The sequence below is a fragment of the Melospiza melodia genome, chromosome 6 (genome assembly GCF_035770615.1).
Source record: "Melospiza melodia melodia isolate bMelMel2 chromosome 6, bMelMel2.pri, whole genome shotgun sequence".
Classification (NCBI taxonomy): Eukaryota; Metazoa; Chordata; class Aves; order Passeriformes; family Passerellidae; genus Melospiza; species Melospiza melodia.
This window is the reverse complement of record NC_086199.1, coordinates 54,723,870-54,736,874: the sequence shown is the minus strand read 5'-3', so window position 1 is coordinate 54,736,874 and position 13,005 is coordinate 54,723,870. Positions and strand designations below refer to the sequence as shown.

The window sequence follows — 13,005 nt, the reverse complement described above, 5'->3', positions numbered from 1 at the left end:
AATACAATGTGACAGCAGGATAGAAATTATTCCTCCCATTCTTTTATCACTGTCCAATGAATAGCAGCAGTTACATTTCTCTTTTACTTTGGGTGGTTCACCAATTGCCACATGTCAGACAGTTTTAAATGGCAGTTTGGGGCTTGACTGATTAATTTGCAAGATGCTACATGATTTGAAGAATTAGACTTGCATAATATGGAGTTCTGTGTCAGCCAGAAAACTGCCCACTCTGTGCTTGGGAGACAGGGAAAACGCCTGACTCTGCTAAGGTGCCTTGGTCAAGAAAGTAGTTTGGCATTTTTATCTACCTTTATCTTTATCTCTCTGTCCTGCCTGGAGTCTGCAACTTCACCTGAGTGTTTTCAGTCGTTCTCAGAACTGGGAGCTCACACAACAAGCAGTTTTCTTGGAATCCCAGGGTGTGAATTGTCTGGGAAGCTCATTGTCACGAGAGATAGCTGAGAACTTCAGCTGCCTGGCTTCAGGCAGGGACTGGGCATCACTGCAGGCCACATCTGGGGTTATAGACCTAAGAAATTCAGAAACATAAATAGAACATTTGGGGCAAGGGTGAAAAGTCAGGATTTAACACAGTATTGCATTACAGAGGGGTATGATGGAAATACCCCATCTGTACCACCCCAGACTGTACCATGTCTGCCTGCTGCTTGTACCTTCCTCAAAAGCACCCAAGGCTTGGAATTTTGGATTTAAAAAAACCCAACCAGGATCAAGACACTGCTAGATCTCAAGTAGGACAATATTTAATTTCTATTGCTTAATTTTTTCTGCAAAATTGACGTGAGTTCATAGGAAACTTGGCATCGCCTTGTCAATGCATTTTATTACAGCTGAGAATTCTTTACCTCTTTTTTGCACAGCAGACCTTCACAATATCAGAGATGCTTAGGCTTGGTTTCTGCAGGAGCAGTGTTTAAGTAAAGTTAGTTGTGTCAACATTGCCTTTAAGCATAGGCTTCTGAATTTATAGCCAAAGTTGGTGTTAACAGTTACTGCTATTATTATTGTTATTATTATTGTTATTGTTATCTTTATCACTCTTATTACTATTGCTATTACTACAAAATATTTTAATGTTATAGACTTATGAATGAATGAATGACTTGAACAATTAGGTGGTTGCATGACCTCAGGAACATAAAAGAAACTCTGAAACCAACTGTATGCAAAGTATTGTCAATGTAGAAGCCAAATTAACTGGAAACAAAGAATGCTTTCTTAATGCATTCTTTCTCTACTCTGATCTGGTGGTATTTTAATCAATTTTTTAGCTAAGAAAGGCACATTAATTTGGCATGCCAGAGTCAAGAAAATTTCAAAGACCAAGAACAACCTGAAGGGTTTGGGTGGTGATAAGGCCATTAAGAGGTAACAGGTGGTCTTCCCAAATTTCTGTCTTTATTCCTGTTTGTGCTCAGTGGAGCAGTCAGACCTTGCAAAGGCAGCTCAGAAAGGACAAGAAGGAGCAGGGCTTTTCCTCACAGGCGTGTCCAAGTGTCTGAAAGAGGAGGGAACTTGGGCTGGGTGTGTTTGGGCGAGGAGAGCCAACCAGCCCTTGGAAGCGCAGGGAGTGGCTTGGAGTGGGGCTGTATAACGGGCAGGCCAGCATGGGCCACCCTCAGCCTGGACAGGGAGCTGGCGCTGGAGAGTCCCAGCACGGATGGCTCCACAGACTGGCCCCAGCGAGAAGGAGACGGGACCTGTTCCAGCCTTTCCGCAGCTTTTCACCTGGGAAGAGATCGGGATCCGCAACGGCCGCGGGCAGGGCCGGGAGCAGTGGCTGGTGGTTGACAGGAAGGTTTATGATGTCAGCCAGTTTTCCAAGAGGCATCCCGGGGGCAGCCGGGTTATCAGCCACTATGCCGGGCAGGATGCCACGGTAAGAGCTGGGAAAGCAGTGGAAGAAGGTGGTTCCAGTGTCAGGGAAGGAGGACGTGGTGGGGAATCCTGTCTGGTGGTGGTCATTGCTGTGCTTGGTCAGAGAGAGGACTGAGAAAGCAGCATGATGACCTTGGGCTGCAGGACATGAGGAAAAGTCCTACAAATATAGTTGAGCGCAGACCTTCCAGGGATTCCTGCAAAAATCTTTGATCTAGAGGATTTATCTTAAATCATTTGGTGCTTTTTGGCAGGAATAATAAATTCTAAGCAGATCTCCCGGACTATGCTGAAAGGAGATGCTGAATTTCTGAATAGGCAGAAATCTGGGCATTGGAAACATGGGTATAAACTTGTGATGTGGGAGATTTAATTCTTGTCACGACAAGACTTTCTGACTTGAAGAAAGTTGCTTAGCCTGTCTTAATTCCTCATGTTTCAGCGTGTGGAATGGGATAGCACTTCTAATTCCCAGCCAAAATGGACCAGATCAGTTACTTTTTCCATTTCATCCCTTGCACCCTGCTTGAAACTGGGGCAGAAAAACACCTGGTGATCCCAGAGGAAGCAAAAGGAGAGGTTTGAGTCTTGTTTGGTTTCTCCCAAGTTCACTGACCTTCAGAGCATAGGCCAGCCCTGAGATTCTGGTGCTATCTCCTGCACTTTCTGCCACTGGACTTTTACAGAAGGAGTCAAGGAATGCAGAATGCATGGAATGATTTGTCCCCAAGCTATGTTTCCCCAGCTCCTGAAAGGACCTGCACTTTACATCATTGTGTTTGTAGACACCCAGGGGCTTTTAAACCGCAGGGTTTAAAAAATGACCTTTGATCTTACTTGCTTTTATTGTAGCAATAATTACAATCTGATTTTACTTGATCTTAAAGGTATTTTCAAACCTCTAGCTGTACTATATCCCTTTGAAGACAGGACAACAACAAGTAGCCAAAATTGTGGGTTCAATGTGGGTTTGTTTTGCATCCTAACAACACCTGTCTTGACTTTGCTAATCCTTTTTGCTTTTAAAGTGCTGCTTCTCCATATAGTCCAAGAAATCCACATAGAAAAGCAGAACTGGAAGGTGTCTCAAAAAATTACTGGTGCAGGACTTTACCTAAAACCAGGATCCAGGGTGTTTTTTTTCCAACAACTCTTGACTGTTCTAGAACTAATAATAGTCCATACATAGTGAGAATTTTCTTCCTCTGGGGGAATTGTTTTGAAAATACAAGGGAAGACCATTGCAGAGCATTTAACTGATGTCAAATGTTGTGAGTTATGTGCATTGTAGGTGATAGTTATTAAAGTTAATCTCTAGACTTAATCTTAAAGTTAGTAAGATGCTAATCAGGGCCTAAGACCAGAGAGGAGAAAAAACAGGCAGGACTTAAAGGCTTTCAGTGATAAGAATCTGTGATACTGATCTCATGGATAGGAGTTTCTGCTTGAAAGGATTCTGGTTCCTGTTTCCAAACTGCAGTATCGATACTAATGGATTATATCAGAATTCCTGGCAAGATGAAGGGATATATGAAAATGTATAAGGACCTGGAGGATGAGGGGCACAAAATTATGATGGAAAGATTTCCCCAGTCCTCTTGGTCTGGACAGAGTTGTTCATTTGTCACTGTGACAAAGGGTCACTAGATGTCTGTAGAAAAGCCCAAGTGTCTAAAAAGTCACCCTGTTCTGACTTTTTCTAGACTACAGTACTCAGAGACAGACTGTCTCCAGCCAAGAGGCTCCAAGGAAGTCCTCTGTCCTCTTCCAGGGATTTGATCCTGACCTGACCTGTGCAGAATATTTGGGTTGTGCTCATCCCTGCTGATTTTCAGAGCCAAAATCAGCAAAACCAGACTGTTCAAAATGAGGATTTTATTCTATCTGCTCTTTCTGGAAGAAAAAAGGGTATGGCCAGCCTGTTTACCTTTCTTCTGGAAAATCCACTGAGGACACGAGCTAAAGAGGAGTTTTGATTTATCTGGAATCTCATCCTTTTTCCATTGTTTATATTTGATTTGAAACTGTGATTTGAAATGGTTCTTGGACAGGATCTTTTGTGTCATTAGTGTTCCCACATCTCCAAAACATCAACCTGTTCTGGAAATTAGGAGGGAACTGTAAGAGACACCCAGTTTGTGCTGCTGAATATGAGACTTCAGCATCTATTTTGTATGGCCTTAGTGTTGCACAGACAGGATTTCAAAGCCTCATCCCAAGCATGGCAGAGACACACCTCATTCCCTGCTCCTGGGTCCCATCCATAGGGCAGGGCTGCTGGCTGGAGCCTTCTAGGGACAGACTGTGCTGAAACAAGCAGATGAAGGAACAGGTTTCCCTCTGCAGAGGGTTTTTCATCAAACCTTTTCATGTTTATTACCAGCCTCGCCCAGGGGCTTTTATGAAATCTGGGCGCTTGAAACTCCTCCAGCTTCCTTGGGCCAAGCTCCAGTTAATAGGAAAGAGTGACAGAAAAGACAAAAATGGACAAGGGGAGCAGGATTTTGTGTTATAATCCAGACTTGGGGAATGAGAGGCTCAGCTCTGGTGTTCGGTCACGTGCCCTCTCTCACTCCCTCCCTTTGTGTCCCTCAGGATGCCTTCGTGGCATTCCACAACGACAAGAGCCTGGTGAAAAAGTACCTGAAATCTCTGCTGATTGGAGAGCTGGCACCTGATCAACCCAGCTTTGAGTCCAATAAAAAGGTGAGTGCCCTAGATTCCCGTGGTGGGAATGGCTCAGGGTTCAGCATGGAAGGAGAAGGAAGACAGGAGAGGTAGCAGGAATGGCCTCTGAGGGAGCACGCCTGATGCTGTGGGTGGTGACAGGCAGGCATGGAAATGTGACTGTCCCAGCATCACTAAATCCACCCCTGGGAGCAAGGAACGAGCTCCAGAGCCCCAAATCTTCCTCTTTTCTCCTCGCTGGGGTGTCTCAGAATCAAAGCAAAGTCTGTTGACTTTATGCTTGTTTTGGCACAGAGCCCCTACTGACAGACATCTCAAACTTCTGTGGCTGTTTTGGGGTTCCTGGCTCTGCTCTATTTTCAAAGTAAATAGTGCATTAATATTCACTTTACCCACAGAAATCCCTCTTGGAGGATTTTCGTGAGCTGCGCTGCACCATTGAGAAGATGGGACTTCTGAGGCCCAATTACTTCTTCTTCTTCCTGATTTTCCTTCACCTCCTGGTGCTGGATGCTGCATCCTGGCTCGTGCTCTGGTACTTTGGCGTATCCCTGGTGCCTTTCCTGGCTGGCATGGTGTTCTTCACCACTGCCCAGGTAAACTGCTGACGGGTGCTCAATGCTGCAGACGCCCTCGGCTTCTCCAGGTGGAGAGGATTAATGGAATGCTCCCATCCCAGGCATTGCCTCTCCTTAGATCCCATTATCTGGCTGAAGATGACAGGCACGTTCTACGTCACAATTTTTGTTGCCTGCAGCAGATCTCATTTTGCTGACAGGCTGCTCCATCGGGATGGTGGGGTTCTTGTGGAACTGGCTCTTTCACAAGATGGGATGAGCTGATTTAATCACTTACCCCAACAAAAAGAAGGAATATTTCATTCTCACCTGCACTTTTGGCTCTCTGTTTCTTCTGTCAGATGGCTCTGGTATTTTTTGTCCTTTATGAGTCCCCTCTAGACCTGAATAGTTTTCTGCTGGATTAGTAAATTCAGCCATATAAGCAAAGGATCAATTTCAGTGTGGGTGTAGGGATTTGTGGCACTTAGATGGGAGAAATTGAAGGGTGTGGTGGAGGGAGGAACACGAGATTTTCTTATTAGCCCTGAATGCTTAAGTTTGCTCAGGTCCCCCTGGAGCAGGTGCAAATGAGCTAATTTATTTAATTAATCTGTTTTAATTGCCTAATATCTGCTAAGTCAGATATCCCTCAAAGAGCAGTCTTGTATTTCCATGGAAATGTGGAATGCTGTGAAGCCACAGACTTGCTGTGGCTGGTTACTTGGAAATTAATGATTTGTGATGGTAGCAACACAATTCCATGCTGTGACAGTGAAGTTAATTGCAGTGATGCTTCGCTGCTTTCCCTGTAATATTCCTGATGAAACTAATATCTGGAATTGAGCAGCTGTAGTGGACAGTGGCCTGGATGGAAGTTCCCAGCCCTATGAGTGCCTCCTGACACATCAGAAGGAGGATGAAGCTCACACTATGAAGTTACAGAGACTCACAAGGGAAATTATTGCAATGAAGCAGTTCTCTTTCCTCAGTGATCTTTTTGTCTCCCAGATCCAGATGGGCTGGTTCCAGCACGATCTGGGGCACTGCTCTGTCTTCAGGAAGCCCAGGTGGAATCGTCTCCTGCAGATCGTGGTGATAAACATGCTGAAGGTAGTGGTGGGAATGTTCTCTGGGGCTGACTGGGACTAAGCAATGGATGGGAGTGTCCCTAAATCCAGGCAAGGTCTCCTGTGAGGGAATTGCAGTAAATAGAGATGGGATCCTTGATATTGCTCCAGTTTGAATCCCTGGTGTTGCCCTTTTCCCCACGCAGGGGCTGCCTGCCAGCTGGTGGAACCACCTGCACAACCAGCACCACGCCAAGCCCAACTGCTTCCGCAAGGACCCCGACCTCAACATGCACCCGCTGCTCTTCAGCCTGGGAAAGACCCTCTCCATGGAGGTCTGCAAAAGCAGATTTAGTCACAGAAAGCTAGAGTGTGATATGTATTGATATGTGTCTAATATAGAATAATAACAACCCAGACTGTGCCTTGAAACAAAGTGGTTTTTAAGGTCCCTTCCAACCCAGACTATTCTAGGATTTTATGATAATTCCTGAAGTTTTCCAAGATCTGAAAATCTTGTGTTATTGCAATGCTGAGGCACTTGCTCCTGAGAAACAAAGGCTCAAAATCAGTGCTTAAGTAAGGGCAAGCACCTTAAGGCAGCTCCAGGGGTGAGTCAGCCCCTTGCATTAGAGAGTGGTAGTGAGTCAGATGTTCCCTCTGGATCCTCCTGGCTGCCAGAGCTGTTGGGCACCCAAATCCTTCAGGGCTGGCGGAGCTGCCGCGCTCCGAACCAAACACAGTGAAGGGTTTCCTAATCCTGAACTTTATGGCTTTCATAAAAAGAGAAGCTATGAATAGATCCTCCCTGCTTCCATGATGGTTTCTGACAGCATCAGGATAGGCAAGGGCTCGTTTGCCTTTTCCTTGTAATTCCTTTTACTCATCATTTAGTGATGAAACAGCCTCGTTGCGAGATACACCAGCCTCTTAAAATAATGCCTCTCTCTTTTACCTGCTGATGAAACTCTCCAAGGCACATGGAAAATTCCAGCTCTGCTGTCCCAGACATATTCCTGCAATGGGAGATACAAAATGCTTATTGATAGAAAACCATTGGATTTTGTCAGGGATTTTGGGAAAGAGCTCTCATGTAGGAGCATGAACATCCAGAGCAGGCTGGCTGTGCTCCAGTGGGTTTGGTGGAGTGAAAATGTAGGAAATCAGTTCTCATGTCTTCCTGCTTTTTGGCAGGATCAGTGTTAGGCACACTATGGGTAGTGGATTTCAGGGCTTTTGTTTATCCAGTTTGTTTGTTGTTCCAGTGTTGATCCAGTGCAGACTGGAGCTCTGGAAGTAGTTTGCTTTAGCTCCTTATTATTTTGTCTTTTGAAGAATTATATTCACAAAAGTTTGGGGTGATGTTAAGAAACTTTTTGTGCAATTGGTGAAAAATTACAAGGTGAAGAAATAAACTTAATTGTGCTTTTTGTGAATATTTCAATATCTTTTCATTTTTCAGCTTGGAAAGCAGAAGAAGAAGTTCATGCCTTACAATTACCAGCACAAGTATTTCATCTGTGAGTATCCCCTAAAACCACAAGTCCATCTGCTTCCCCACAAAATAAGGGTTTTTAAAGATATTCCCATTGAAGTGAGAGCTCCAAGAAGATTCCTTCACATTAAAGAAGGTCCCATGAGGAGGAATTACCCCTTAAGTGTCTGTTTGGGTTATAAGATGTAGATGGGGGTATATCAAACAGATACAGGGATGAGGAAGAAATGGAGAAGTGATGAGAAGAAAAGAGGAAGAGATTATGTGGGTGCATGGAGGTTAATATGAGTGAAAGCAATTTTTCTTCTACTGGAAAGAGGAATTATTTTTATGATGCAGTGACATTACAAATATCTCTCTTTTTCTGTTCTGTCCTTCAGTGCTGGCCCCACTCGCCATCATACCCTTCTTCCAGCTGTCGACAATCTACTTTGCAATCAAGAGGAAAAAGTGGTTGGTAAGCACTGCTTCCCTGTCTGGAAAACTCCAAAAATGTCACTGTATCCACCTTCACCTCCTATTGGTCAGGTGGCTGGGGGGTAAGAGAGAAGAAGGATAGAGAAGGCTGATTCTAGGCTTGCTGCAGCAAGAGAAAATAGTTTAGAAGAGGCTTTTTAGCCTTTTAGCAGATAAATAAAAATTACCAGGAAATTCCCAGACCCAGAGTGTGATGGCAGGGCTGTTGTCTGCAGTTATTGATGGTTAAGCAGGAATATTTCAGGGACACACCCACGTTATGCAGAATGGAGCATACTCCTGACAAATCAGAAATTTGCATATCAGAACATTTTTTAAGCTGCAGTTCAAGAAAAAGGGAGAGGATGGAATGGAGGCATTTGATCAACAAACGCTGATTTTCATCCTGATTTGTTTGGGGGTTTTTTGTTTGGTTTTTTTTTTTACAGGACCTGATATTGGTTGTGACTTTCAACATCCGAGTTTGCCTCATGTATGTTCCTTTAATGGGATTTAAAACCTTCATGATATACTACTGGCTGTCCAGGTAACTCAGAGCACAGGGGGCTCTGGAGCCCCATAATTAATATTTGTCATCAATATTGAGCTTCAAAAGAAAGAAATGAAAACTTAAACAATGATTTTCTCAGAAATAAACAGTCCAGAAGAAACAGTTTAACTTCAGGGGGTGGGGATGGTGGCTGCTCAGGGACATATGCATCTAAAACTTGAGTGGTTCTTAAACTCCAAAAGTGATTTTTCACTTAAGAAGAGACTTAGCCAAGTGTTTTAGTGTTAAATTTGGATGGGATTAGGGATATGACAAGAGTTTCTGGATTTATCTGCCCAGGTACCTTGAGAGTAGCTGGTTTATTTGGGTGTCCCAGATGAACCACATCCCAATGAACATTGATTATGACAAGAACAAAGACTGGGTGTCTACTCAGGTGAGAAACTCTTTCTTCTGGAATACTGGGTCTGCTGGTCTAAATTATAGAACAAAGACAGTGTTGTTATTCTCTTAGATTTACTGTTAATGAGGTTAAATAAACCTCTATTCATTAAATAAACCTTTCTGTGATATTCAAGCCATTTAAAATTTTAGTTGCAAAACAAGAAATCTAGATTTAAAAAATACTGTTTATTCACTGAAAGGCCTTGACATATTTTTCACAACCCTTTCCCCTCCCTATTATAGAAAAGTACTGGTGGTATAACAGCCAATTTCCTTTTTAGGCCAAGCAAAGGGAAGCAAAGTGGGATACCTTGATTTTTACCCTACAGGATGCAAGTTTACTACAGATAAATCTGAAAAAATTGCCTGATAAAAAAAGAACATGTAAAGAGAGCTTTGCTCACATCTATCCTGCCCCAGCAGTATCATCCCATATAGTGGGTTTGCAGCAGTTTCCTGTTTTATCAAGGATGAAAAACTCAGCCTGGCTAGTCTAGACTGTGCTGAATTCCTCAGGGCAATGATGGCTGTAATCCCTGACTTTGCCTTGATTTTTAGGCTAGATAAGGGTGGGCAGTGATTGCTGGGGTTCAATTGTTGGACTTGCAGGAAAATAAAATCTAAATCATCTGAGGGTTTTGGGTTTTTTCCCTCCCAGCTCCACGCAACCTGCAACGTGAATCAGTCTGTGTTCAATGACTGGTTCACTGGGCACCTGAACTTCCAAATCGAGCATCAGTGAGTACCATGCTGGGGGAAAAAATGGGAATCATCTGGGGCAGGGGGATGTTTTGAAGAGGGAGAAAGCCAAGCCTTGCAATAACTCTCCCTCATCCCGTTGTGCAGCCTGTTCCCCACCATGCCTCGGCACAACTACTGCAAAGTGGCTCCCCTGGTGAAGAGCCTCTGTGACAAGCACGGCATTGAGTACAAAACCAAGCCTTTGCTGACAGCCTTTGTAGACATTTTGCAGTAAGTATCAATGAACAAGATGATTTTGCTCTGTGGTGGCAGGTAAGAGACACCCAGGCAGCCGTTTCAAATCAATGTCCATGGCGAGATGAAATCTAGAGTTTATTTAGACTTCTCTAAAGTTTTAGAGTTTCAAAGCTTGTTTTTCTCTTCTTTAAATCCTTTCAGCTCATTGCCAGCAGTCAGACTTTGCTATGAGGTGTTCATGCAATTTAAAATCCATTTCTTTCCCTTTTATTTCTACAACTACAGTTGGCCTTCCACAAAGTTGAACTCTGTCTCCTCCTAAGTGATCTTTTTTCCCTTATGCTCCTGCAGTTCCCTGAAGGATTCTGGGGAGCACTGGCTGGAAGCATATCTGCATGGATAGAAAGTGGCAACTCTCCAAGGGAGTCCCTTCACCACACAACTGCTGCCAAAAGCCAGGACACGTCCCTGTGCATCCCTCAGGCATGGGAACTCAGGAGCTGGGCAAAGTTAATTTCAGTAAGAATGAAATGGGAAAGTGGCTTCAAGATATATTTTTACCTTGTTCCCCACCATGAACCTCTGTTTTTTCCTGCTCTCAGTCTCTGAATTCAGAGATGTGCTTTTAAACTTGGGGAGAATTAGCTCTTCGTTCAGCTTAACTTTAACTTTATTGGAAGTGCCAGCTCCTTGCTTATGGAAAAGGTTTGAAAGGAAATTCTTCTCCAAGTCATAGAATCCTGGAATGGTTTGGGTTGGAAGGGACCTTAAAGATCATCTTGCTGCACCCCCTGCCATGGGCAAGGATACCTTCCACCAGACCAGGTTGCTCCAAGCCCTGTCCCTGGCCTTGAACAGTTCCAGGAATTGGACATCCACAGCTTCCCTGGGAAACCTGCTCCAGTGCCTCACAATAAAGAATGTCTTCCTAATATCCAATCTACACCCACTCTCTGTCAATTCAAATTGAATTGTTGTCCTTAAAAGTCCTGATATACACTCTCCATCTTTCTCACAAGCCTCTTTCAGTATTAAGGTCTCCTTTGTGTTCTTGGCTCAGTGGATCAGTGAAAAAATGCAGGAAAAGTGCAGGAAGTCAGGAGACATTAGGCCAGAGGGGATTTTTTTATTTTAATTTTCTTGAACAGATCAAACAAATGTACAAAGAACAAGACAGCCTCTGGGGAACGTCCCCATCACCTCTGGTCAGCTTGCTGTGACTCTTAAGGGTTGTAACAGGTTCTGTTCCTGGATGGCAGGGGCAGGCAGATCAGCTGGGGGCTGCTGACACCTGCAGAGGCATTGTGAACACAGTTTGGCATGGCAAGTGGTGTCTGTAGGCATAAATACATGTCTGGGTTCTAACTGAGTGCTGACTGTGCTGTCAGATTGGATTTCTGGTGCAGACCAGCTTTGAATCAGGCTGAGGAGACAAAGCACTGAGGAGTAGGTCCAGATTTCAAGGGTATTTAGGGTACTCCTGCTTTTATATATATATATATATATATATTACATTTTATCTAAAAGTTTACCTCTTGGTGGTTTAGTACAATTAGTTTTATGAGAGAATTATGAATAGAGTTCTTGGTCATGAATTTTAGATTGAAGTCAAAGCCTGTTTTAGAAGGAGCTCTGATTTATCTTGCTGATTTTGAAAGCAATTATTATTCAATGACATTTCCTAATGCCACTTAGAGCAAATATATTCCTTTATGGGACTGGCAGAACCCCTGTGGTACTATACCCACCTCATTGATCCAAAACTAGAAAGGTTTTCATGGCAAGAACCAGTAGTGGCAAATAAAGAGATCATTTGCCCATAAACGCAAAGGCCACATGGTTCCTCTCCTCTGCCCTCACACCCAGAACTTTCAGTGGATAAATCACCCACAGGAGGAAGATGTGGGAGATATAAAAGCAGCTCTCTTGTGTTGCAATTTCTGAGTAACAAGATCAAGCCCAACAAACAAAGCAGAAGAAGTTTGGAGTTTTTATTTTTGCCTTTGTCTTTTTTCCAAAACATCTCCATTTCTTCTTGGGTTTTTTTTTATATTTTGATGTGTAGGTGCAGGTACCAATAACACTGTTCTGGATGTATCATAAGAATGGTTGACAGGTGTCTTTGAAAGGAGTCCTGTTTAAAAAAGTAATTGTTAAAAAGTGGTTAAAATGTAGTTTGGAAATCCCTGATAACTGATCCCTAGAGCAATTAAGTGTTCCCAAATCCAGGGCTGGTTATTATAGTGATATCCATAATTATTTGCAAAAGCAAAGACATTACATAATTATTTAAGGGATAATACTGTCTTAAGATGAATGCAGGGATTTCATGGTACTACATAAAGACATTTTAAAATCTCTGTCCTGCTGAAGGTAATATAAATATTAAAGATTCCTCCTTTTTTTTACCAGTGAGACTTGAAAGCTGTGCTGATCCTGTGAAATCACTACGAAGCTGAATCAAAAGGGTTCTTTGTAGTGTCAGTCTCATAAATTAAACTGATCATTTGTACTGTTTGATTAGAATTCTGCTTATTTGAATGTCATTATTATTGATTCTTTTTCAAATCTGGTTTTAATTAAAACATTTCTGTCTCTATTTGTCTCAACAGGCTGCTCTGTGTTGATAATAATTCCTTTATCTTTTTAATAAAGGTTATTCACAGTGGAGCTGGTTTACCTTGGTTAAATTCTAACATGCTTTACAAAGTCCAAGGGGTCAGGTGAGAATTTTAATATTCCCTGAAAGACAATATTTGCCATCTGAAATACCTGGAAGAGACAAGGAAATTAGGGAGATGCTTTGCAGAATCCTCCTGGCTGCTGGAGTTTGTGCTGAGATGCTGCTGGAAGTGGTTTCCCTTATCCAGGTAGAGAAAAAGTTCTTTTGTATCTTTTTGTTCTTCCCCCAGGCCCCAGATTTAGGGGTGCAATTGGATAAGA

General features: G+C 43.1%; 1 protein-coding gene across 1 annotated transcript; it reads left to right on the top strand.

Annotated features, from left to right (window-relative positions):
• Positions 1-1,631: 1,631 nt before the first annotated feature.
• LOC134419212 (acyl-CoA (8-3)-desaturase-like) lies at positions 1,632-12,661 on the top strand. The gene is made up of 12 exons (XM_063158227.1): positions 1,632-1,903; positions 4,498-4,608; positions 4,989-5,186; positions 6,159-6,260; positions 6,424-6,552; positions 7,680-7,737; positions 8,093-8,169; positions 8,618-8,715; positions 9,019-9,115; positions 9,782-9,861; positions 9,970-10,095; positions 10,414-12,661. Exons 1-12 carry the CDS (start codon positions 1,685-1,687, stop codon positions 10,463-10,465), a joined length of 1,347 nt encoding a protein of 448 aa, XP_063014297.1. The 5' UTR covers positions 1,632-1,684; the 3' UTR covers positions 10,466-12,661.
• The last annotated feature ends 344 nt before the right edge of the window (positions 12,662-13,005 follow it).

Excerpts from the sequence above, each read along its gene's own strand:
- LOC134419212 (XM_063158227.1), top strand. The coding sequence starts at position 1,685 with ATGGCTCCACAGACTGGCCCCAGCGAGAAGGAGACGGGACCTGTTCCA. Across the intron at positions 8,716-9,018 it reads ATATACTACTGGCTGTCCAG|GTACCTTGAGAGTAGCTGGT; the intron begins GTAACTCAGAGC and ends TTATCTGCCCAG. Across the intron at positions 9,116-9,781 it reads AAGACTGGGTGTCTACTCAG|CTCCACGCAACCTGCAACGT; the intron begins GTGAGAAACTCT and ends TTTCCCTCCCAG.